The 22,464-nt window shown below is 44.6% G+C and overlaps 2 protein-coding genes across 12 annotated transcripts in view; one reads left to right on the top strand and one right to left on the bottom strand.

Annotated features, from left to right (window-relative positions):
• The window catches only part of mvb12a (multivesicular body subunit 12A), a 37,708-nt gene extending 29,900 nt beyond the window's left edge, over positions 1–7,808 (top strand). For all 11 annotated transcript variants that reach the window (XM_068020895.1, XM_068020900.1, XM_068020896.1 and 8 more), the window contains one exon: positions 6,683–7,808. In XM_068020895.1, the coding sequence (XP_067876996.1) occupies positions 6,683–6,745 (63 nt within the window). In that variant the 3' untranslated portion in view covers positions 6,746–7,808. The remainder of the gene's footprint in view (positions 1–6,682) is intronic.
• Positions 7,809–12,332: 4,524 nt separating this feature from the next.
• The window catches only part of atp13a1 (ATPase 13A1), a 105,558-nt gene continuing 95,426 nt past the window's right edge, over positions 12,333–22,464 (bottom strand). The window contains exons 22-26 of the mRNA XM_068020883.1: positions 21,663–21,859; positions 19,934–20,076; positions 18,598–18,709; positions 18,114–18,257; positions 12,333–12,847 (exon numbers count right to left, since the gene is read on the bottom strand). Of these exons, the coding sequence (XP_067876984.1) occupies positions 12,737–12,847; positions 18,114–18,257; positions 18,598–18,709; positions 19,934–20,076; positions 21,663–21,859 (707 nt within the window). The 3' untranslated portion in view covers positions 12,333–12,736. The remainder of the gene's footprint in view (positions 12,848–18,113; positions 18,258–18,597; positions 18,710–19,933; positions 20,077–21,662; positions 21,860–22,464) is intronic.

Genomic DNA, 22,464 nt, shown 5'->3' with positions numbered 1-22,464 from the left:
AATAAAACCCAGGATACTGTATGCTTTATTAACCGCTCTCTCAACCTGCCCTGCCATCTTCAGTGACTTATGCACATAGACACCCAGATCCCTCTGCTCCTGCATTCCCTTTAGAATTGTACCCTTTATATTATATTGTCTTTCCATGTTCTTCCTACCAAAATGAATCTCTTCACATTTCTCTGCATTGAACTTCATCTGCCACCTGTCTGCCCATTCCACCAACTTGTCTATGTCCTTTTGACGTTGTACACTATCCTCACAGTTCACAAGCTTCCCAAGTTTCGTATCACCTGCAGACTTTGAAATTGTGCCCTGTACACCAAGGTCTAGGTCTTTAATATATATCAGGAAAAGCAAAGGTCCCAACATCGATCCCTGGGGAACTCCACTACAAACCTTCCTCTAGCTCGAAAAACATTCATTAACCACTACTCTTTGTTTCCTGTCACTCAGCTAATTTCCATGTTGCTACCGTCCCTTTTATTCCATGAGCTACAAGTTTGCTCAAGTCTGTTGTGTGGCACTGTATCAAATGCCTTTTGAAAGTCCATGTACACCACGTCAACAGCATTGCCCTCATCAACCCTCTCTGTTACTTCCTCAAAAAACTCCAAGTTAGTTAAACATAATTGTTACCCTTAAGAAATCCATGCTGGCTTTCCTTAATTAACTCTCATTGGTCCATGTGATTACTGATTTTGTCCTGAATTACTTTTTCTGGAAGTTTTCCCACCACTGAAGTTAAACTGGCTGGCCTGTAGTTGCTAGGCTTATCTTTACACTCTTTTTTGAACAAGGGTGTAACGTTTACAGTTCTCCAATCCTCTGGCATCACTCCTGATTCTAAGGAAAACTGAAAAATTATGGCCAGTGCCTCTGATTTCCAGCCTCAGTATCCTTGGATGCATCTCATCTGGTCCTGGTGTTTTATCCACTTTAAGTACAGACAGCCTATGTAATACTTACCTTTTAATCAATTTTAAACCCCTCCAGTGTCTGACTTACCTCCTCTTTCACCATTGCCTGGGTTGCATCATCTTCCTTGGTAAAGCCAGGTGCAAAGTATTCAATACCTCATCTATACCCACTGCTTCCATGTATAAATCCCTGTTCTGGTCCCTAATCGGCCCCACTCCCCCTTTTTACCACCGTTTTGCTATTTATATGTCTGTAAAAAAAAAAAACTTTGGGATTTTCTTTAATGCTAGCTGCCAGTCTCTTTTCATGCCCTCTCTTTGCTTCTCCTCTTTGCTTTTTCACTTCCCCTCTGGATCTTCTATATTCAGCCTGGTTCTGTATTGTATTTTCTACCTGACATCTGTCATAAGCACACATTTTCTTCTTTATCTTCATCTCTATCTCTTTTGTCATCCAGGGAGCTCTGGGTTTGTTTGGCCTACTTTGCCCTTTCGAGGGAACATACCTTGACTGTGCCCAAACGATCATCTTTTTGAAGGTAGCCCATTGTTCATCTACTGGTTTTCCTGCCTGCTTTTAATTCCCAATTTATTCTCCCCAGCTCCATTCTTACCCCATTGAAGCTGGCCTTCCCCCAGTTAATTATTCTTCCTCTGGATTGCTGTTTGTCCTTTTCTATAGTCAGCCTAAACCTTATGATACAATGATCACTATCCCCTAAATGCTCTCCTACTGATACTTGATCCACTTGGCCCACCTCATTCCCAAGAATCAGATCTAGCTGTGCCTCCTTTCTCGTTGGACTAGCAACATACTGTTGTAGAAAATTTTCCTGAACACACTCTATGAACTCTTGCCCCTCACTGCCCTTTACACTACTACTATCCCAATCTGTGGAAGAGCCTGTCACTCCAGAATTGGCCTTTATAGCCACTCCAGGCGCTGCTTCACAAACCACTGACCACCTCCAGGCGCGTATCCATTGTCTCTCGAGATAAGGAGGCCCAAAAGAAAGAAAGAAATCCCAATCTATGTTTGGTTAATTAAAGTTCCCACATTATAACTACCCTATAGATTTAGACATGAATATAGGAAGTATGATCAGTAAGTTCGCAGATGACAGAGGGACCTTGGTGTACTTGTCCATAGATAACTGAAGGCAACAGCACAGGTAGATAAGGTGGTTAGGAAGGCATATGGGATATTTGCCTTTATTAGCCGAGGCATAGAATATAAGAGCAGGGAGGTTATGATAGAGCTGTATAAAACATTAGTTCGGCCACAGCTGGAGTACTGTGTATAGTTCTGGTCGCCACACTAAAGGAAGGATGTGATTGCACTGGAGAGGGTGCAGAAGGGATTCACCAGGATGTTGTCTGGACTGGAGCATTTCAGCTGTGAAGAGAGACTGGGTAGGCTAGGGTTGTTTTCCTTGGAGCAGAGAAGGCTGAAGGGGGACCTGATTTGAAGTATACAAAATTATGAGGGGCATAGATAGGAAGAAACTTTTTCCCTTAGCAGAGGTGTCAATAACCAGGGGCATACCTTTAAGATAAGGGGCAGGAGGTTTAGAGGGGATTTGAGGAAACATATTTTTGCACCCAGAGGGTGGTTGGAATCTGGAACACACTGCCTGCAGAGGTGGTAGAGGCAGGAACCCTCACAACATTTAAGAAGTATTTAGATGAGCACTTGAAACGCCATAGCATACAAGGCTACGGGCCAAGTGCTGGAAAATGGGATTAGAATGGATAGGTGCTTGATGGCTGGCACTGGCATGATGGGCCGAAGGGCCTGTTTCTGTGCTGTATAACTCTGACTCTATTATTTTTGCACCTCTGCAATTTCCTTGCAAATTTGTTCCTCCACGTCCTTCCCACTAGCTGGTGGCTTATAGACAACCAATGTAACCGCACCTTTTTTGTTCCTTAGCTCTAGCCAAATGGATTTTGTCCTCGATCCCACTAGGACATCCTTTTTCTCCAGCACTACAATGCTCTTCTTAATCAATACTGCCATCCCTCCCCTGTTTCCCTTTCCTATCTTTCCTGAACACCTTGTATCCAGGAATATTTGACACCCAGACCTGCCCTTCTTTGAGCCAGGCCTTTGTTGTTAGAGCCACAACATCATATTCCCACTTGGCAATCTGCTGCTGTACCTCACCAGTCTTATTACCCACACTCCGTGCATTCACATACATGCACATTAACCCTGATTCAGACTTTATTACTTTCTCCCTTACTCTGACCCCATCTAATAACTTACTCTTCCCTACTCTAGTGTTATCTATCTATTCCAGTATTCTTTGCACGTTGGTACTCCTCTCTGATAATTGCTCCTGGTTCCCACACCTCTGACAAGTTACCAGTTTTGCTTCCCTCCAATCTGAGCTCCCTCTCAAGTTCCCATCCCCCTGACAATTTAGTTTAAACCCTCCCCAACAGCACTAGCAAATCTCCCTGTGAGGATATTTTTCCCAGTCCTGCTAAGATGCAATCCGTCCATCTTGTACAGGTCCCACCTGCCCCAGAGCCGGTCCCAATGTCTCAGAAATATGATGCCCTCCCTCCTACATCAGTTCTCCAGCCACGTGTTCAATCGCTCAATTCTCCTATTCCTATACCCACTTTCACGTCGGACTGGGAGTAATCCTGAGATTACTGCTTTTGAGGACCTGCTTTTAAATCTCCTTCCTAGCTCCATAAAATCTGCTTTCAGGACCTCATCCTCCTCCTTACCAATGTCATTGGTACCAATGTGGACCACAACCTCTGGCTATTCACCCTCCCCCAGAAGAATGTCCTGCAGCCACGCTATGATATACTTGACCCTGGCACCAGGGAGGCAACACACCATTTTGGAGTCACGTTTACTGCCACAGAAACGCCTGTCTGTTGCCCGAACTAAGGAATCCTCTATCAGTACTGCTCTTCCACTCTTCATCTGCCCCTCCTGTGCAGCTGAGCCACCTGTAGTGCCACAAACTTGGCTCTGACTGCACGCCTCTGAGGAATCATCACCCTCACCCCTATCCAAAATGGAAAACCGATTAGCAAGTGAGATCATAACAGGGGACTGCTGCCTGGTTCCCTTAGACTGCCTGGCGGTCACCCGTTCCCTCTCTGCCTGCATGCTACTAACCTGCGGTGTGACCACCTCCCTAAACGTGCTATCCACATAGTCGTCCGCCTAGCAGATACACAACAGTGACTGACTCCAGCCGCTGCTCGTGTTCCGAGACCCGGAGCTCAAGCTTCTGCAGCCAGTGACACTTCCTGCAGATGTGTTTGTCTAGGACACATGGTGCATCCATGACTTCCCACATGCCACAGGCTGTACATTCCACTTGGCTGAGCTGCCCTGCCATACCTCAGTTTTACAGACTATTATAAGTAGAATAGCTTACCAGTTACTCACCAGCCAGCTCTTTCCACTGCACCGAAGCAAGAACCAAATACTGGAGGGTTAAAGTAGAAATATGGAACATGTCCTCCCCTCTTCACCTAACTCTCCACTCACCAAACTCGAATCTCCACACTCAGCTTGTAATCTGCACAGCGTTTGCACGCTGCACCCAGACCTCTGTATTTCTACTTTTTGAAGCTGAAACTGCATCAACCAGATTTGAGTGGTCAGCTCATTAACTAATCAGCTACTCTGCAGTAGAGCCTGTTAATCCATGCCTAAGACTGTAAGCAACTTACTTTACTTTCTTAACCCTACTTTATCTAGAGGGTAAATCCCAGTTAAATACTATTGCAGACCAGACTTTTATAAAGATAACAGCACTTGAAATCCCCACTCACCAAACTCGAATCTCCACACTCAGCTTGCAATGTGCACTCTATTTGCAGGCTGCACCCAGACCTCTGTGTTATGTTGCAGACTCTCTCAAAAGCTTCACAAAGTGAATGGCTTTGAACTGCAGTCGGTATTATTAGGACAGCCAAAGCTTTGTGGCACAGCATGATCCCACAGACAGCCGCAAGATGTACAGTCAGTTCATCCCTTCTGGTGTTTGGCCAGGACACTGGGAGAACTCCCTGCTCTTCAAATAATGCCATGGGATCTAAGATTCAGCAAAACAAACATGTCTTAGAAATCGTAACTTTTTTTCTGAATGAAACTCCTTACAGTTGCACTCTGTGCAGTGGTTTTCTATCTATGTTCATTTTGTCTGACTTTAACACACACTGCTCTTGGCCATAGAAGCCAGTACAATAAATTCCTTCTGAATAGTACTAAGTATTCTGAGTCAGAAGCTTGTAGGTTCAAGACTCACTGCAAAAGTTGAACACACAATCTAGCTTGCTGCTCCAGTGCAGTACTGAGGGAGTGTTGAGGTGCCAACTTTCAGGTTAAATTAGGTGATTCTATGAATCTTTCGAAGTGGAGCAGAGGGGTTCTCCCCAGCGTCCTGACTAATCTTTCTCCCTCAACCAACATCACTGCAACAGATGAACTGGCCATTAATCCATTGCTGCTGAACTTTCCCACGAAACGACAGTGACTATGTTTCAAATCTATTTGTATAAAAATTTTGCATCAAGCTCATTTGTTCCAAAATATAGACAGAATGTCAGACAAACATCATGATAGGCTGAAGTTCCCCAGGATCTAGTCAGAAAACACAGACAGCTTAACTCCAAGTACCTCACTTGCAAAATTCATCCAAGTGTTTCAATTACACCTCTGATTATCATTCATGTATAACAAACTCTGTACCATAGCACTGCTGTCATTTATAAAGTAAAACATGCTCAGACTCACCATGAGCATTGCCAGGGGAGATCAGCCAGTGACTTGTGTACAAAATAGGCTTTGACTGCATGCAGCCCTGATGCAATGTCATCGTCATCTGGTGAGGGAATGGCACTACACGAACACAATCTGTTCAAAATCTAACCAAATGCTTCTTGGGAGAGCTGAGAGGTGTGGCCCCAGACACTGCAGCACAGAGCATCGGTTATGAAATGGAGGAAAACAGATTTGAAGACTTGTTATGAATTTTTTAAAATAAAATGCCAGGGAGGCTAGTGGGAAAATCCATCAGGGGCATTCAAGATGCAGTTGTGGTATCTGAGGGGACAGACAGGCTTCAGTGGGAGAGTTGGGGTACTGGAGGGACAAACTTTATAGCGTAGAAAGGTTTCAGTTGATTTTTTTTTTCTAATGGTGGATTCTTTGTATTTAATGTTGAGGCAAGAGGGTGAACCTACATGAATCTGGCACTAGGTGCAGTGGGTCAGATTGAAGGATCTAAAATGAGTATGCAGGGTCAGGGGACAGTGTGGAGTGAGATTGATGAGATATCAGATGGCATGGGTGGGTTTGGATGCCATTGAACTGGTGGAAAGCACAGGTTTATCAGCTAGATTAAGATTTGGAAAGGCCTGGGGAGAAAACCACAGCTGAAGGTTCTGAGACCACCAGAGGTTTCTGGAGAAAAGAAGTTGAAGATGTTGTTCTCTTCAGTTTTCTCCAAGGAGGGTGATTTCGTGCAGCCACAAGCCCTACCACTGCTTCTCTCAAATGCCCTTGATTTGTGTGAGCAGAGACAGTGATCGGTTCTCTTCCCCCTGCTCTTTCTATGTGAATAGAGGCCAGTTATAGACTCGTTGCTCCGCCAATGAGACCATCTGAGCATAACTCAGCACACCAGCTCGAGTCCTTTTGATTGCTATGGTTCCTGCCAGCCGACTAGGACCAGCATATAGAAAGTTGTCACTAACTTGTGTGACTGTTCTTCTCATTTTAGTACAACTACAGCTTCGTGACAGAGAAGACTGCAGCTGCCAGAATCCCTCCAACAGCCTCCTAGAGCACAACAGAACCCCAGGATGCAGCCTCCTCACATGTTGGGCTCGCAGCAGACTCTTACCTCTGACTCCTTGAATCTAAAAGCCATGAGGTTGTGCATGGGCGTCACTGAGAGATGTAACAAAACCCTTTTCATAGATGAAGCCTAGGCTTGTTCTGAGACCGTCTCAGTACAACTGCCTTCTTGATTTTTTAAATTTGTACTCAGTAAAGCTATTCTAGGCCATACACATGTGTGCACTGCTGAAATTTGATTTGTTACTGCAGGTACTGTAATCAAGTAGGGCCCATTATGTAATGGCAAGCGATGCATTCATTTATATTATAAATATATATATTATGTATGTATCAAACTGATATAGTAGAATAATGTGCAAGCAAGTTAAAGGTTAGACTGAGGGGGTTCAGGTAATTTATATTGGCAATGAGGGGGGCCTGCGAGAGATTGCAAAGTAGCGCAGTGAGCATGGGGGTAGTTTGGACCCTTGCTGTCATTGCCAGCTGGCTGACTTATCAAGGCAAGATGTGAAGTAGTTTTACGTGGTTGACTAAGTATGGAGAACATTCTGTCCAATCTGGATGACTAAATATGCCTATTAATCCCTCCTAATTCACTGAAACATCAGTTTCTGTGCTAATTAATACTGCATGCAACATGGTATGGGGTGACCTCCAGCAGGCTTGGCTTGCCTGAATTAGCCTCCTGCCCTCCATTCAATTGCTCTCAACTTGATGGTGAGACCAAATCAACCCAGGGATCTTCCTTCAGTGTGTGTGTTGGGCTGGGCTACAGTTTTAAATCGTTAGTTCCGGTTTTCTGGTGTCGTAGCCAGTCAGGAGACAGGATGGGGAGTCTACATTACTAAGTATGTTCATATGATTTCAGCTTCTTAGAGGGTGAATGTTTTATCTTGGGTGACAGGTGACCTGAAGTCACTGTGAATCTTCTATATATCTGTTCTTTGAGAATCAAACCATCCACTTTCTCTGTTAGTCTCATTTTTAAAAGTATCCTTTTGTTTCCACAGAAAAGTTTTAAACATTTATTAAAGTTATGGATAATATATCCTGTTGTATTCTTTCCCCTTCAGTTATATGATGCTGTCCCTAAATTAATGGTTGACTGGGAGTGATGTACGGAGATCTTGTGGTGAATTTCCTCTTTTGCAGCTCCTCAATAATTCGGGGACGAAGTGGTATTGTGTGTTCCTGAGCCGAGCCAACCAGCAGGAAGACCCCATTGTCTGTTCCTGCTCTGTCACGTTAGCAACAGAGACGTTAGTTAGAGCTCAGTGTCCCTGGGGTAGGTCAGTAGGGGAGGGGAAAATGGGCCATTTCTATTCCTGCCCTCTCTCCAGTGAATTCAACCAGAAAATGGATGCCAGCTGAGTGAGCAGATTGAGCTTAGCTGGTCAGAAAGATCACTGATCCTCAATGAGTGGCTTCATTTGTGCAGAATGGACACTTGTGTGGGAACTGAATCTATGAGTCTGCAGGTAAGGAAGGGGAGGGGCAACACTGAAGGTTTTAAAGTATGACACTGCTGTATCAAATCTTTGTGGGTCAGTGTGAACTTGCAGAAATTATGTTGCAGCTCAGAGAAGCGTGCCCTTCTATTCAAATTAAACCACAGAATGGACATTTAAAATCTAAATGAGGCTTTAACTTCCAGTTAATGCCAATCTTGTAAAATGGATTAGCACCCATCTTAACCACAGCAAGGAGCATAGCACAGGTTTCTTAGATGACAGGCTTACTGGAAGAATGCCTCGGAATTGCCTGCCTTGCGGTAATTGTTCAGATGGTTCGCTCCGATAAATACTTCGCTTCTCCCCAACAGCTCAATTGAAGGGATGCAGTATGTTGTGGGGAGAGGGGTCAGGTGAATCTGCAGACCTGCGTAATTCTTTGGTAAGATGCTCCTGGGTGTTTCCCAATTACTCATTCAAGTTAAAAGCTCTTACAATCAGTTTTGCTGATTCACTTTCATATTATACAAATCTCCACCACTTATGCCACCTAACATTATGCAGAACTTTTTTTTTTAAATGCTCTAAGTGCCACATTACTCATTTTGGGTCAGACCATTATCAGAGCCCAAACCTTTAATCTGTTTCTCTCACCTGTTGGGCATTTCCATTTTTCTTTTCAGATTTCCACTTAACGTTTCAATATGGGGAAAGAGCAAGGGCCATGGACTAACTGGATAGCTCTACCAAAGAGCCAGCACAGACATGATTGTCTGAATGGTGGCCCCCTGTGCAGTATGATTCTAATATCCTGACCATTTTAAAGTCATGCAACTTGTGAAATTTGGACAAGATGTCAAACCACTCGTCAGTTCAGGTGTCAATAGCCCAGGGTCCTGGTCAACATTGCACTCCTAATGACCACCACAAGCACATTAACTGGTCATTGATCTCCATTGATGGTAGGATGGTGCTGGTACAGAATGGCTGCTGCATTTGCCTATGGAACAAGTGACTACACTTCAAAGTTACTGTGAAGCACCTTGTGGTGTCCTAACATAAGATGCTATATTCAAGTTTTAATACAGCATGTCAGAGGTTATGCATTCAAGCTCCACTCCAGAGACCTGATACTTCAGTGCAGCACTAAGGGGGTGCTGTATAGTCAAATAGACAAATTGAGGCCCTGGCTTTCATCTCTGGTGGATGTAAAAGATCCTAAGGCATTATTCCAACATCACCAAAATGGATTATCTGATCATTTATTTCATTTCTATTTGTGGGAGCTTGCTGTCTCCAAATTGGCTGTTGTGTTTCCTACACTACAATGGTGACTACACTTTAAAAGTACTTCATTGCCTATGAAGTAATTTAGGACAGCCTGAGGTAGTGAAAGGTGCTATATAAATGGGAGTCAATCTTTCAATTCATCATTTATATTAAGTTCATATACCAGGACAGTATCCTTGGAGTGGTCCACAATTATTTGATGAATGTAAGATTTTTAAGACCTGAACAATGGCAAAGGAGTTGGGGGAAGTGTCTGGAAAACTTGTTGCACAGACTGTGATTACATTGTGAAAGTTGGCATAGCAAAATTGAACAATAAATGTTCACCAAAAGCAGGCGAGAACAGGAAGTAAGAGTTATGGACAGGAAATTTACACCCTGTTCACAATTTAAGATATATATATATATATATGTATATACACAATTGAATCCAAACCAGGAAAATGAATTTATTTGGCTGCAAGCTGTCAACGGGTGACATTCATACCCTTCTAAATTCAGTCTGTTGTCTGGCAACTGCAGTTTTTTTGGGCATGTGGGAGACAAACCCGTCTGGCCAGCATGATGTCCCCTCAGCTAAACAGAAACAAGGCATTGTGATGGAGACCATAAACTCCTGATGGACTAGATTCTGCCTCCAGCTTCCTTGCAATCATCCACAGCCTTTATTTTCTTTACATTTCTAACCTTGAACATATCAAAGTGCAAGACATGTGACTGAAAAAAAATTCCCTGATTCTTAGGTGGAGGAAATTTCCAGGGTTTTATGGGCTAGATGCAAAAAGGCACAGCTGCCAAAAGTTGAGTGGAGAGAGTAGGGGGATGCACTCAAAGCCAGTGTCCAGAGGAGCAGCGTTCATGGAAGGGCTGGAGGAGGTTACAGAAATAGAAACGGTCAAAGACAAAGTAATTTGAATTTTAAATTAGAGGCTTTGGGGACCATGTAAGTCAGTGGTGAGTGGGTTAAGATATACAGAGCAAGGATTTGGATCAGCTGAAGATTATGGAGGGTAGAGGACGGGAAGCTGGCTAGGAGAGCAATTAAATAGTCATAACTATTTGTGGCAAAGGCTGAGATGAGGATTTTAGCAGCACTTGGGCTGAAGCAGACGCCGACAGAATAAAAACAAAATACTGCAAATCTGAAATAAAAATAGGAAATGCTGGAACCACTCAGCAGATCTGGCAGCTTCTGTGAAAAGAGAAGCAGAGTTAACGTTTTGGGTCAGTGACTCTTCTTTGGAAGGGTTCCAAAGAAAAGGTGTACAAAATTGAGGGGCCTAGATAAACAGGAGGGACCTGTTTCCCCTAGCAGAGTGGTCAATTACCGGGGACAGAAGAGTTAAGGTGATTGGTAGAAGGATTAGAGGGGACATGTGGAAAAACTTTTTCACCTAGAGGGTGGTGGGTGTCTGGAATTCACTGCCCAGACTGGTGGTGGAGGCAGAAACCCTCAACTCATTTAAAAGGTACCTGGACCTACACCTGCACTGCTCTCACCTGCAAGGCTAAGGACCAGGCGCTGGAAGGCAGGATTAGATTGGGCGGCTAGTATTTCAGCCGGTACAGGCATGATGGGCTGAATGGCCTCTTTCTGTGCCGTAACTTTTCTATGGAGAGTGGGCATGGACTTAATGGGCCAAATGGCCTACTTCTGGATTGTATATGACTATGAGACTGGAGGAGGTAAAGGAAAGGGATTTAAGGAGACAGTTGGCAGTCAGCAGCACTCCTACCCTCCAAGACTGTGTCAAACTTACAGGTAGCGTGTACCCATTGAGTTACCAAGGGAGCCCGACAAAGAACATTTGGAATTTAGAATGCTACTCAGAGGATGGGATGACAGCGAGCTGCAGGACTTGTGGGGGAAAAGTACGGCAGCAGGATTTGATGTCATACTGCTGTGAAGGTAACGGGGTTTAAAAAAAGTCTGGTCCTGAGTTTGTTACTCGGTGTTGAGAAAATGCTGCATTGTCAGAGGTGCCGTCTTTCAGATGAAATATTAAACCAAAGCCAGTCTGCCCCCTCAGGTGGAGTTCTCCCCAGTATCCTGACATTTATCCCTTAACCAATACCAGTAACTCTAGGTTATCACATTGCAGTTTGTGGGATCTTGCTGTGCGCAATTTGGCTGTCATGTTTCCTACATTACAACAGTGACTGCGCTTCAAAAGTACTTCACTGGCTTTGAGATGTCCTTAAGTGGTGAAAGGCGCTACCGAAATGAAAGAAGTTCTTGGTTCAGCAAAACTAAAATACACTTAGTCTCACTGATTCTAGACGGGGGAAGCTGCTCTTTAATGATTTTGAAGAATTTCGGTTGCGTTCAGCTCCAGCTGGTGAACATACATTGATGCCTGCAGTACAAGCTGAGGGGTGACATCCCTCAACCTGAAAGAATTTTGTACACAGCGCATACTTATATACATCACAGAAGCAACCAGAGGTCTGGCAAGTTTGATGCAAAAAGACTGGAATTTGCCAGGGCAGAATGGATAACGGTGTGCATTTAAATAGCGCCTTTAATGTAGTAAAATGTTCCAAGATGCATTACAGGAGCATGGTCAGACAGAAATCTGACATTATCCAGGACAGGTGACCAAATGTCTGGTCAAGAGGTAAATTTTAAGGAGCGCCTTAAAAGGAGGAGGTGTGGAGGGGTTTAGGAAGAGAATTCTAGAGCTGAAGGTACAGCTGCCAATGGTGGGGCAATGTGGGTGGGGGATGGACAAAAGGCCCGAGTTGGAGGAACACAATTAACCTATTTGTATGAGGGTAAAATCATGCCCCCACATCCTGCAAATCATAAAGCAGAGACTGGCCAACAGGTAAAGTAAAAACCTTCACCTTTGTATTAATTAAATCGATCGAAGATATTCACCTTGGTGGTGCAATTACAAAAAAAAAAGCCCAGCAGCATTAATGTAGATTTCACATTCCATAGTTCGAAAAGAGATGGAGGGCTGAGTGGCTGAATTCACAAACACTCTCAAACTGTACATGGATTTATTTCTTTCTCCTCGTCCAGAATTTTTGTTTGGGTACGAAAATACCAGTCGATTTTTTTTATATCAAAAAACCATCTAAGAAAACGGTTGGCGAGTTAAAAGTCCGTCCGCGGGGAGTGGCTTGGTGCCCAGCCCACCCTCGCCCTGAATTTTCTCACTGGTGTGCGTGCCAGCTGTGGACTAGTACGGTGCGGAGAAAGGATTGTCAGTCTGCAGGCTCCGTTATCAGGAAGGCACACAAAGTCTGCTGCTCCCCAGCAACGCCTCAAGGGTTCGGTCCAGCACAAGTGCCACCAGGAAGTCGACCACCAGGACCTCAGCAATCACTATCTTAAGCTGTGTCAAAGAAACAAGAATTAATCTTAGCCCTTTGTGTCCATTTTGTTGCTCTAATGCTCTCCACCCCGCACCCCCCCACGCCAAAACAGCTCTGATTTAAAAGTTCTACGGTTTTCCACATGCTAATCGCCCCTGCAGTGCATTCCAGTGGATATTTTCTTAAAATAGTCAGCCATGGCAGCGTGCCTGCAGGCTATTTGACTGCAGTGTGCATCACTGTCAAGTTTAATTCTATCTTCACTTGGAAACTTTCAAGGGGGGCAGGGACGCTGAGCCCAGGAAGGGTTAGGGAGAAAACAGACATCAGAAATCCAAGCTAAAAGCAGAAAGGGCTGGAAACGCACAGGTGAGGAACCTGGAAACTGCAGTACAGAGGGCTATGTGGGCCATCTCACTGATGCTGGTGCTAAAATGCTACACCATCCAGCTAGTGCAACCCTATTCCTCTTCTCACCAAATACTGACCCAAATTCCTTTTAAATGATGTCATCGTCTCTGCTTCAATAGCTCCTTATGGGGAAACATTCCCTGTTCCAATAACCCTCTGGGTAAACATTTCCCCTTTATTTCTCGAATCATAAACCTCAATCTGAGCCCTGTTCTTGTTCCCAATTAACACACTACCTACATTACTTCTAAAAGCTCCTTTTAAATTATTCCCCTTCAACTATGTCCGTTTTCGTACAAACTACTCACCCTCTGATGTGATCCTGAAGTGATTTATGACTTTAACCCCTTAGAAGGACTAAACCAAATCAGGCGTACATCCCTATGAATCTCCTTTAATTAAGTTCAAACCAGACAAGTTCTTATAAACACTTTTGTGTCCAAAGAATTGAACTAGTTTTCCCTCAAAGAAAGAAAACTAAGAGAATATTACCATCTTTCAGATAGCCTATTTTTAATAATTATGGCTAAGTCATAAATATCCCAGATATTATAAGGGTCTGGGAAGCTCTCCAATACGTATCTCTCCACTTAAAGAGATACAGAGAGGGCGTTCTTGTAGTTGTATACAGAATACTACAGGAGACGATTTATTAACTTTTATATATTTATTAAAGAATTTAACATGCAATACACTGAAGTGGACAAGTATATCACAATAGAAAAAAATTCTGAGACACAGGATTAATCTCCACTTGGAGAGGCAGGGATTAATCAAGGATAGTCAGCATGGCTTTGTCAGGGGGAGATCGTGTCAAACAAATTTGATTGACTTTTTCGAGGAGGTGACTAGAGGTGTAGATGAGGGTAAAGCAGTTGATGTAGTCTACATGTACTTCAGTAAGGATAAGGTCCCGCATGGGAGATTGGTTAAGAAAGTAAGAGCCCATGGGATCCAGGGTAATTTGGCCAATTGGATTCAAAATTGGCTTAGTGGCAGGGGGTGATGGTGATGGTTGAGGGTTGTTTTTGCGAATGGAGGCCTGTGACCAGTGGGGTACCACAGGGACCGGTGCTGGGACCCTTACTGTTTGTAGTGTACATTAATGATTTAGACGTGAATATAGGAGGTATGATCAGTAAGTTCGCAGACGACACGAAAATTGGTGGTGTCATAAATAGTGAGGAGGAAGGCCTTGGATTACAGGACGACATAGATGGGCTGGTAAGATGGGCGGAGCTGTGGCAAATGGGAGTTTAATCCTGAGAAGTGTGAGGTGATGCACTTTGGGAGGACTAACAAGGCAAGGAAATATACAATGGATGGTAGGACCCTAGGAAATACAGAGGGTCAGAGGGACCTTGGTGTACTTGTCCATAGATCACTGAAGGCAGCAGCATAGGTAGATAAGGTGGTTAGGAAGGCATATGGGATACTTGTATTCTATGCCTCGGCTAATAAAGACAAGAGCAGGGAGGTTATGTTGGAGCTGTATAAAACGCTAGTTAGGCCACAGCTGGAGTACTGTGTACAGTTCTGGTCACCACACTATAGGAAGGATGTGATTGCACTGGAGAGGGTGCAGAAGAGATTCACCAGGATGTTGCCTGGGCTGGAGCATTTCAGCTACAGAAAGGCTGGGGTTGTTCTCCTTGGAGTGGAGAAGGCTGAGCGGGAAGCTGGTTCATATAAACAAAATTATGAGGGGCATTGATAGAATAGATAGGAAGAAACCTTTTCCCTTAGCGGAGAGGTCAATAACCAGGGGGCATAGATTTAAAGTAATGGGCAGGAGGTTTAGAGGAGAGTTGAGGAAAAAAATTTTCACCCAGAGGGTGGTTGGAAACACACTGCCTGCAGGGGTGGTAGAGGCAGGAACACTCATGACATTTAAGAAGTATTTATTTAGAGATACAGCACTGAAACAGGCCCTTCGGCCCACCAAGTCTGTGCCAACCATCAACCACCCATTTATACTAATCATTCATTCCTACCACATCCCCACCTTCCCTGTATCCCCCTAACACCTACCTATACTAGGAGCAATTTATAATGGCCAATTTACCTACCAACCTGCAAGTCTTTGGCTGTGGGACGAAACCGGAGCGCCCGGCGAAAACCCACGCAGTCACAGGGAGAACTTGCAAACTCCACACAGGCAGTACCCAGAATTGAACCCAGGTCGCTGGAGCTGTGAGGCTGCGGTGCTAACCACTGCGCCACTGTGCCGCCCTTTAAATTCCACCAGCTGCTGTGGTGGGATTTGAACCCATATATCTAGGGCATTCGCCCAAGCCTCTGGATTACTAGTCTAGTGACATTACCACTACGCCACCATCGCCCCAATCTTGAAGCTAATAGAGTTATGGTCACTGGTCCCAAAGTGCTCCCCCCACTGACACATCAACCACCTGCCCATCCTCATTTCCTAAGAGGAGGTCGAGTGTAGTCTCTAGTAGGGCTAGCCACATACTGCTTCAGAAAACTATCCTGGATGCACTTAACAAATTCTTCCCCATCTGATCCCTTAGTGCTAAGGCAGTCCCAGTCAATATTACGGAAGTTAAAATCACCTACTATTACAACCCTATAATTCATACACCTATCTGTGATTTCCCTACATATATGCTCCTCCACTTACCTCTGACTATTGGGGGGACGAGAGTATAATCCCATCAAAGTGATCACCCCTTTCTTATTTCTAAGTTCTACCCATATGGCCTCGCTGGACATTCCCCCCGGGATATCCTCTCTAAGTACTGCCGTGATGTCCTCCCTAATCAATAGTGCAACTCCCCCTCCTCTCTTACCAGCACCTCTGTCACGCCAGAAAGATCAGTACCCCGGAACATTGAGCTGCCAGTCCTGCCCGTCCCTCAACCACGTTTCTGTAAGAGCTATAATATCACAATCCCATGTACCGATCCATGCTCTTGAGTTCATCTGCCTTACCTGTAAGGCTTCTTGCATTAAAGTAAATGCAGTTTAGCCTACCAGACCTTCCACGCTCCCTGTCCTGCCCCTGCCCGGCCTGCCTACTGGACTTGCTTGCTTTAACCTCTACATTTGCCTCAACTATCTCATCTGAGAGACTACTACTTTGGGTCCCACCCCCCTGCAAGACTAGTTTAAACCCTCCCGAATAGTGCTAGCAAACCTCCCCGCACGGATATTGGTCCCCCTCCACTTTAGATGCAACCCGTCCTTCTTGTACAGGTCACCTCTGCACCAGAAGAGATCCCAATGATCCAAGTAGCTGAAGCCCTCCCGCCTACACTAGCTCTTCAGCCACTCATTCATTTGCCTAATCCTCCTATTCCCACCCTCACTAGCATTTAGATGAGCACTTGAAACGCCATAGCATACAAGGCTATGGGCCAAGTGCGGGGAAGTGGGATTAGTTTTGGGCGGGTGCTTGATGGTCGGCGCAGGCATGTTGGGCCGAAGGGCCTGTTTCTGTGCTGTAAAACTCTGACTATGACTCTATAATATCAACTATTACTAAGAGATGTAACACAATCTTATTTCTAATACAGAATCTAAAGGTTTAACCTTGCTAACATTACAGTAAAATATCTTAAAATATCCATCAAAATTTCAAATAATTTTTTTTTACCTTAAATTCCCCCACTAAACTATAGGGTGAGAAGTATTTATTATTTATTTATTTAAAGATACAGCACTGAAACAGGCCCTTCGGCCCACCGAGTCTGTGCCGACCATCAACCATCCATTTATACTAATCCTACATTAATCTCATATTCCTACCCCATCCCCACCTTTCCTCAATTCCCCTACCACCTACCTATACTAGGGGCAATTTATAATGGCCAAATTACCTATCAACCTGCAAGTCTTTGGCTGTGGGAGGAAACCGGAGCACCCAGCAAAAACCCACGCGGAACTTGCAAACTCTGCACAGGCAGTACCCAGAATTGAACCCGGGTCGCTGGAGCTGTGAGGCTGCTGTGCTAACCACTGCGCTGCCCTATTGTTTGAGGAATTCAACACTTCCAATTTTTGCTTCAGATACCCTCATGTTTATACTATTTCTAAGGTGTCATCTGACCTTTTCGCATATAGGTGTTTCCTTTCTGTGTTTTTTTTCTTGCTTTCAAGATCCATATACGGGAATATTAACTAACATCTCCATTTGATATTTTGCTGGAATTCCCCAGCTTTTGAAGTTGTGAGCATTTATCTGGTCAAAATGTTTATAATTGGCTTTGTTTGACCTCTTGTTCCGGTACTTTTCTAATCTATTATATATATTTGTGTTTTATGATCGGTCAATCTGCCTACATTTACCAACACCATCAATTAATTAAATTTATGGTCATCTTTTATTGATGCTACATAGGATATTTCAAATGTGTGTTTATTCTCCAAGTCCCTGGCAACAGAGATACTGAAACAAATTTCCCAACTTAAAAGGTGTTTCTGGTTCACATTCTATTCTAACAGGGACCTTGAAATTTTTAACTCTACCTTCTTAAAGGGGAATTTCAGTGAGTCTTGAAAACTGACCATTTATTCAATCTCTAATTCTAAAAGGTATATTAACTATATCGAAATTTTACCTAATTAAGCCTATTATACCTATATTCCATCACAATCCTCTTGGCTTCAACCCACTGCCTGAGGCAAAACCACCCCCTCGTCAACCATTTTCACCCTAACCAGAGTCCCTCACCTAATTTCATCTTCAGAATTGAGGAAAATCGGTTTCCTGCCCAATACCCACTTCCCTCACTCCTTCAAGAGCAAACTGAGTTCCCTCCCCACCCACTATGATATACCCAAACCGAATGATTCTGAGTAAGTTGCAGTGGAACTTGAGAGAGGCTTAGAACGTGACTTATTTGCTATCCATACCTCGGTTGGGATTTCCACCAGCCCAAACTGTTCGTTGAATTCTGGCGAGGAGCCGGTGAGCAGACCCACAATGGCGAGGCCTGAAATCACAATACTCCACAGCAAGGGCTTGTTCTCCCGCAGGCTCTCCATGAATGGATGACCCTGAAAATATACACAGGTCAAGCTTAGCACCAGGTGACATTTCATAGCTGTATCCCTTTCACTCTGAATCTCTCATACAGGGTGAAAATTAATTTTCAGGATAAATAAAAACTGATTTCAAAAGACTGCTCGCTGGTCCTGCAATTAAACTGCCCCATAATCACGATCGTAACTCGAGAATTGCATCTGCCTCACTTGCTCAAAGGCAGTTGTTGGCACCACATCTAGGTGGCAGTATAATGACCAGCTCCAGGATGACAATCGATGATTAAAGATCAGTGAGGATGCCACCCCTGGTCGATCAGCTTCCAGCTGGTACATTCTAGTCTGCTCCTCTTACCTTGTAATTAATGGCAAAAGTGGCCATCTGCATGGACATGGACATGATGTACACTGTGCTGTTCACCAGGGAGGGCTCAAACTCTTTGTACAGATCCACAAACTCTTCTGTGCTGGAAAAAGGAAGGAGGGCAGTAAAACACAAAACAGAAGCCAACTTTCTAGGCAAAGCCCAAGGTCAGATCCCCAGTCTCCAACAAAGAGTAACACACTAGTACTTCAGCAGCTCAAAAGTCATTTACTGGCTGCAACACTTGGTTGTGTAAGCAATTTAACCATTGGTGCCCTGGGTACAGTGCAATCCTGAACAGGGAGTCATTTATTCAGCAACATCAATCATCTTAAACTTTCCACCTTCCTCTCCGGACATTGCTAACTCTCACTGGGATACTGTACCATGGCGGTGGAGACTTTACTTCACCCAAGTATCCATTCGACTATATCTGGGAAGCTAGTATTGTCAAGTTATTAGACCATGGAGGGCATCACAGTCAACTCAATTCCCAGAATCCACCTGCAGAAACGTTATTGGGAGATGACGGAATAGATACCCTAGCAGATCTTTCCCCTCCCTGGGCCCGGCCACGACCTCTCCCCTCCCTGGGCCAGGGGCCGGGCATTAACTCGGTTTGGTAGCAGTGAAACGGTACGCCCTATCGATACCACAGCCAAAGTAAACTAATTTGCACAGATCAGGGGCCCTGACTTCATGAACTGAGCATTCATCAGTCAGCAACTGCAGGAATGAATTTTAACCCTTTAATCCATTTTCCTTCCTCTGAGATAGCAGAATCAGTTTCCTTCTCTCTCTCTGTCTTGCTGTTCAGGGAAGCAGGTAAGAGACTGGCAGGCCACCCCCCTGTAACTCGAGAACCCTGGTAGGCCAGAGATCCTAGTGAGGGATACTCGTGTTAGTCAACATAAGCTATGATTATTGGGTGGCACAGTGTCGAAGGTGCAAAACGCGTCTCATGAATTGGATCCTGCTAGTTTCTGACAGCTGACTGGACAAACTGCACTAGCTGCTGCTTCCCCAGGAGCCTGGGACAGTCTCAGTTCAGATCAGCTCATGACAACAGTGACTACACTCCAAAAGTATTTCCTGGTCAGAAGCAGTTTGGAGCATCTTGAGGTTGTGAAAGGTGCTATATAAATGCAAGTCTTTTCTTTACCCGATGCTGAAAGTGGGTGCCTAGAGGTTGAAGTGTTCTGATTTTGAACACTGGCAAATCCCATAAGCACAAGGAGGAAAAAACAGAAGCACATTTCTGCCAAGGCTCTGCATCTTTCCCCGTGGGACCAAGAGATGAGAAGAGAAACAATGAGGACGATCTCACCTGGAGGAGGAATGTTCCTGTGCCGTCCTGTACAAGAAAACTAAACTGGCGAAATGGACAGCAAACTGCAGCAGCACGGTGAGTATAGTATACAGGTTGAATATGTTTGGCAGTGGACGCACCTTCGACAGGGTCTTCAGTGGCTGCAGAACATTGAGAAAGCAGGAGGTTACGTTACTGAATGACCGACAGGATGTCATAATTCCCCTCCTCCCCACCACCCCCCGCCCACCAAAAGTTTTGGATCCACAGGGGCCAGAGACCCTCTGCCAACTCAGCCAAATGGTCACTCGTTCTGTCTGAACTTGGATAATGAGTGGGAAACAGCCGAGCCCAAAATCTACCAATAGATCCCCCACTTCAGCTCACCATCTCCCCCAAAGACCTGAGAATACTGAGGCCAGGGACTGAACACAGAATTTTCCAAATCTATATAACACAACAATGTATTTACTGAGCCATGACAGCCATTGCATATTGGATGCTACATCTACACAGGCACAGACTTTCATTTGTGGGTCACTGGCTGTAGACCATCACTTTATAAACATTCAGCAATTGTCAATCGTTAAACCATCAGGTTTGATGTGGTCTTGTTAAGTAAAAGCAGCAGACAGGTCATGGATGTCGAACAACTGTGTGTGGAGTCAGGTGTGGGCAGGATGGGGGCTCGGTTATGACGCTCTTTGTGGGCTGACAATCTGTGGGCATTCACGCAGCCTGACCAGTGAGAGGCCCGGGTTCCCCATAAAACCTGGGCCCTAGCAACAGCTACACAGGGGAAAAAAGAAACTGATGCAAAAATAAAAAAGATGAACATTCCCACTACTTTAGTATAGAGAGAGCCAAAGAAAGGAGAGAGAGCCAGAGAGGCGGGGAAAAGGAAAGTGGAAGAGAGAGAGTAGATAGCCATATAGGAGAAAAAAAAAAGACACACAGACACACACACGGAGACAGGCACAAAGGGAAAGACAGAAACACTGGACCAGGGAGGAAACCACAAATCAGTTCTTAAACGGGGCCACAAACCATTGGTGAGGTACAAGTGGTAAGTCCTTCCTGACCATTCCGGAAACTCAGATTGTTTCACAAGCAACATCAATCTGACCTCAGCCTCACAGGGCCAGAACCCGCTGGCTAATCCCTGGCCGCCTCCATTGAGTGCTTCCAGCTCCTATACCTGGTCCTACAGATAAGGGAAGCCCTCAGGCCTGATATGGGTAACATACTGCAGAGAAACGGAGATTCACGAGCCTAACATACAACACAGGCAAATAGCTTTCTGGGACGTGGGATTAGACAGTGGTTACAAAGTATAAAGTTCCAATATTATCTATATCACTCGATTAGATCACTGCCTCTTAATTTAGTCCTGGGTCTCTATCCTAATGCAGATTTCGCCTCACCCATTCTGGTCCTGGGTCAGTTCTGAGCACTGCTGGCATCAGGTTATTAGGAGACAACCTTTCCTCCATTGGATTATTTCAACAAAAATGCTCATATTCTCTGTTGCCGTTTGGTGAAACCAGAGAAGGTGAGGAGGAGTGGTACTGGGTTTAGATTATACAACAGAATTAAAATTGTGATTGGTATGTGGCCACCACAACTGATCATATTTAAGTTATTCTTCAAGATGTTCAAATAAATTCAAAGGCTACAGGTGACAGCCCATTCAGGAAGGAATGGGTCAGGTACAATTCCACAAATGTTTAAGTACATGTTACTTTACCTTGGATCTAGAGATGAAGAGGAAGCAGCCAGCTAGAAGCAGTCCCTGCAATGTGGCCTGGAAGTCACTGAATTTAACTCCCTCCAGGTACAACACGCTCTGGCTGTAGGCAAGGATCAGTGCATTCAGTGCCAGGATCTTAAACATCTGCAGCGTGGTTACCAACGTGCAGCGGCCTTGTTTTATCACGTAGCATACTGCAGAGAGACAAGGAAAGAATGTTGTAAATCTGAAATATATCTTAGTGCAGATTGTGCCGGTAATTCCCACACAAGGTCATTTCCTGATTCTCCATGTGCAGCGGCAGGGAGGTGCTGAATGATGAGCACAGGGCTAAGGAGAAATTAGATACATCCCAAGCACTTGCTGGCTGTGGAGGCAGCCTGGGAACAAGCTTCACTGGTCTGCCTTCAAGGCACAGGCTCTTCTTTAGAAAACTCTCTCCCCTTATTCCCGAAGCAATGATATGCTGAGAGTACAGCTGCTGGGTTGCATATCAAAAGTCCATTAAGCATGAATCTAGATACTGCATCTTGGCAGCTGACTGCACCGTGACTGGTATTGAAGCTTGGTATCCAATCTTGTAACTAACTGAACTCCACACTTTGAACTACCCAACTGGAATCATTAACCAGTTATCAAGGATGGGAAGCCCAGCTGATTTTTTTCCCATTCTCTAACCCAGAGACACAGACTAACTGTTTCCCACAGACAATCCCACTGGGATCAGGTTACCTCAGCACAGATCAGGAATTGAATGTGAAATCACTGTGGCTCATTACAATTTTCATTCATTAGAGAG

Source organism: Heterodontus francisci, chromosome 43 (genome assembly GCF_036365525.1).
Source record: "Heterodontus francisci isolate sHetFra1 chromosome 43, sHetFra1.hap1, whole genome shotgun sequence".
Classification (NCBI taxonomy): Eukaryota; Metazoa; Chordata; class Chondrichthyes; order Heterodontiformes; family Heterodontidae; genus Heterodontus; species Heterodontus francisci.
The sequence above is the reverse complement of the archived record's forward strand: the minus strand, read 5'-3'. Positions and strand labels throughout refer to the sequence as shown.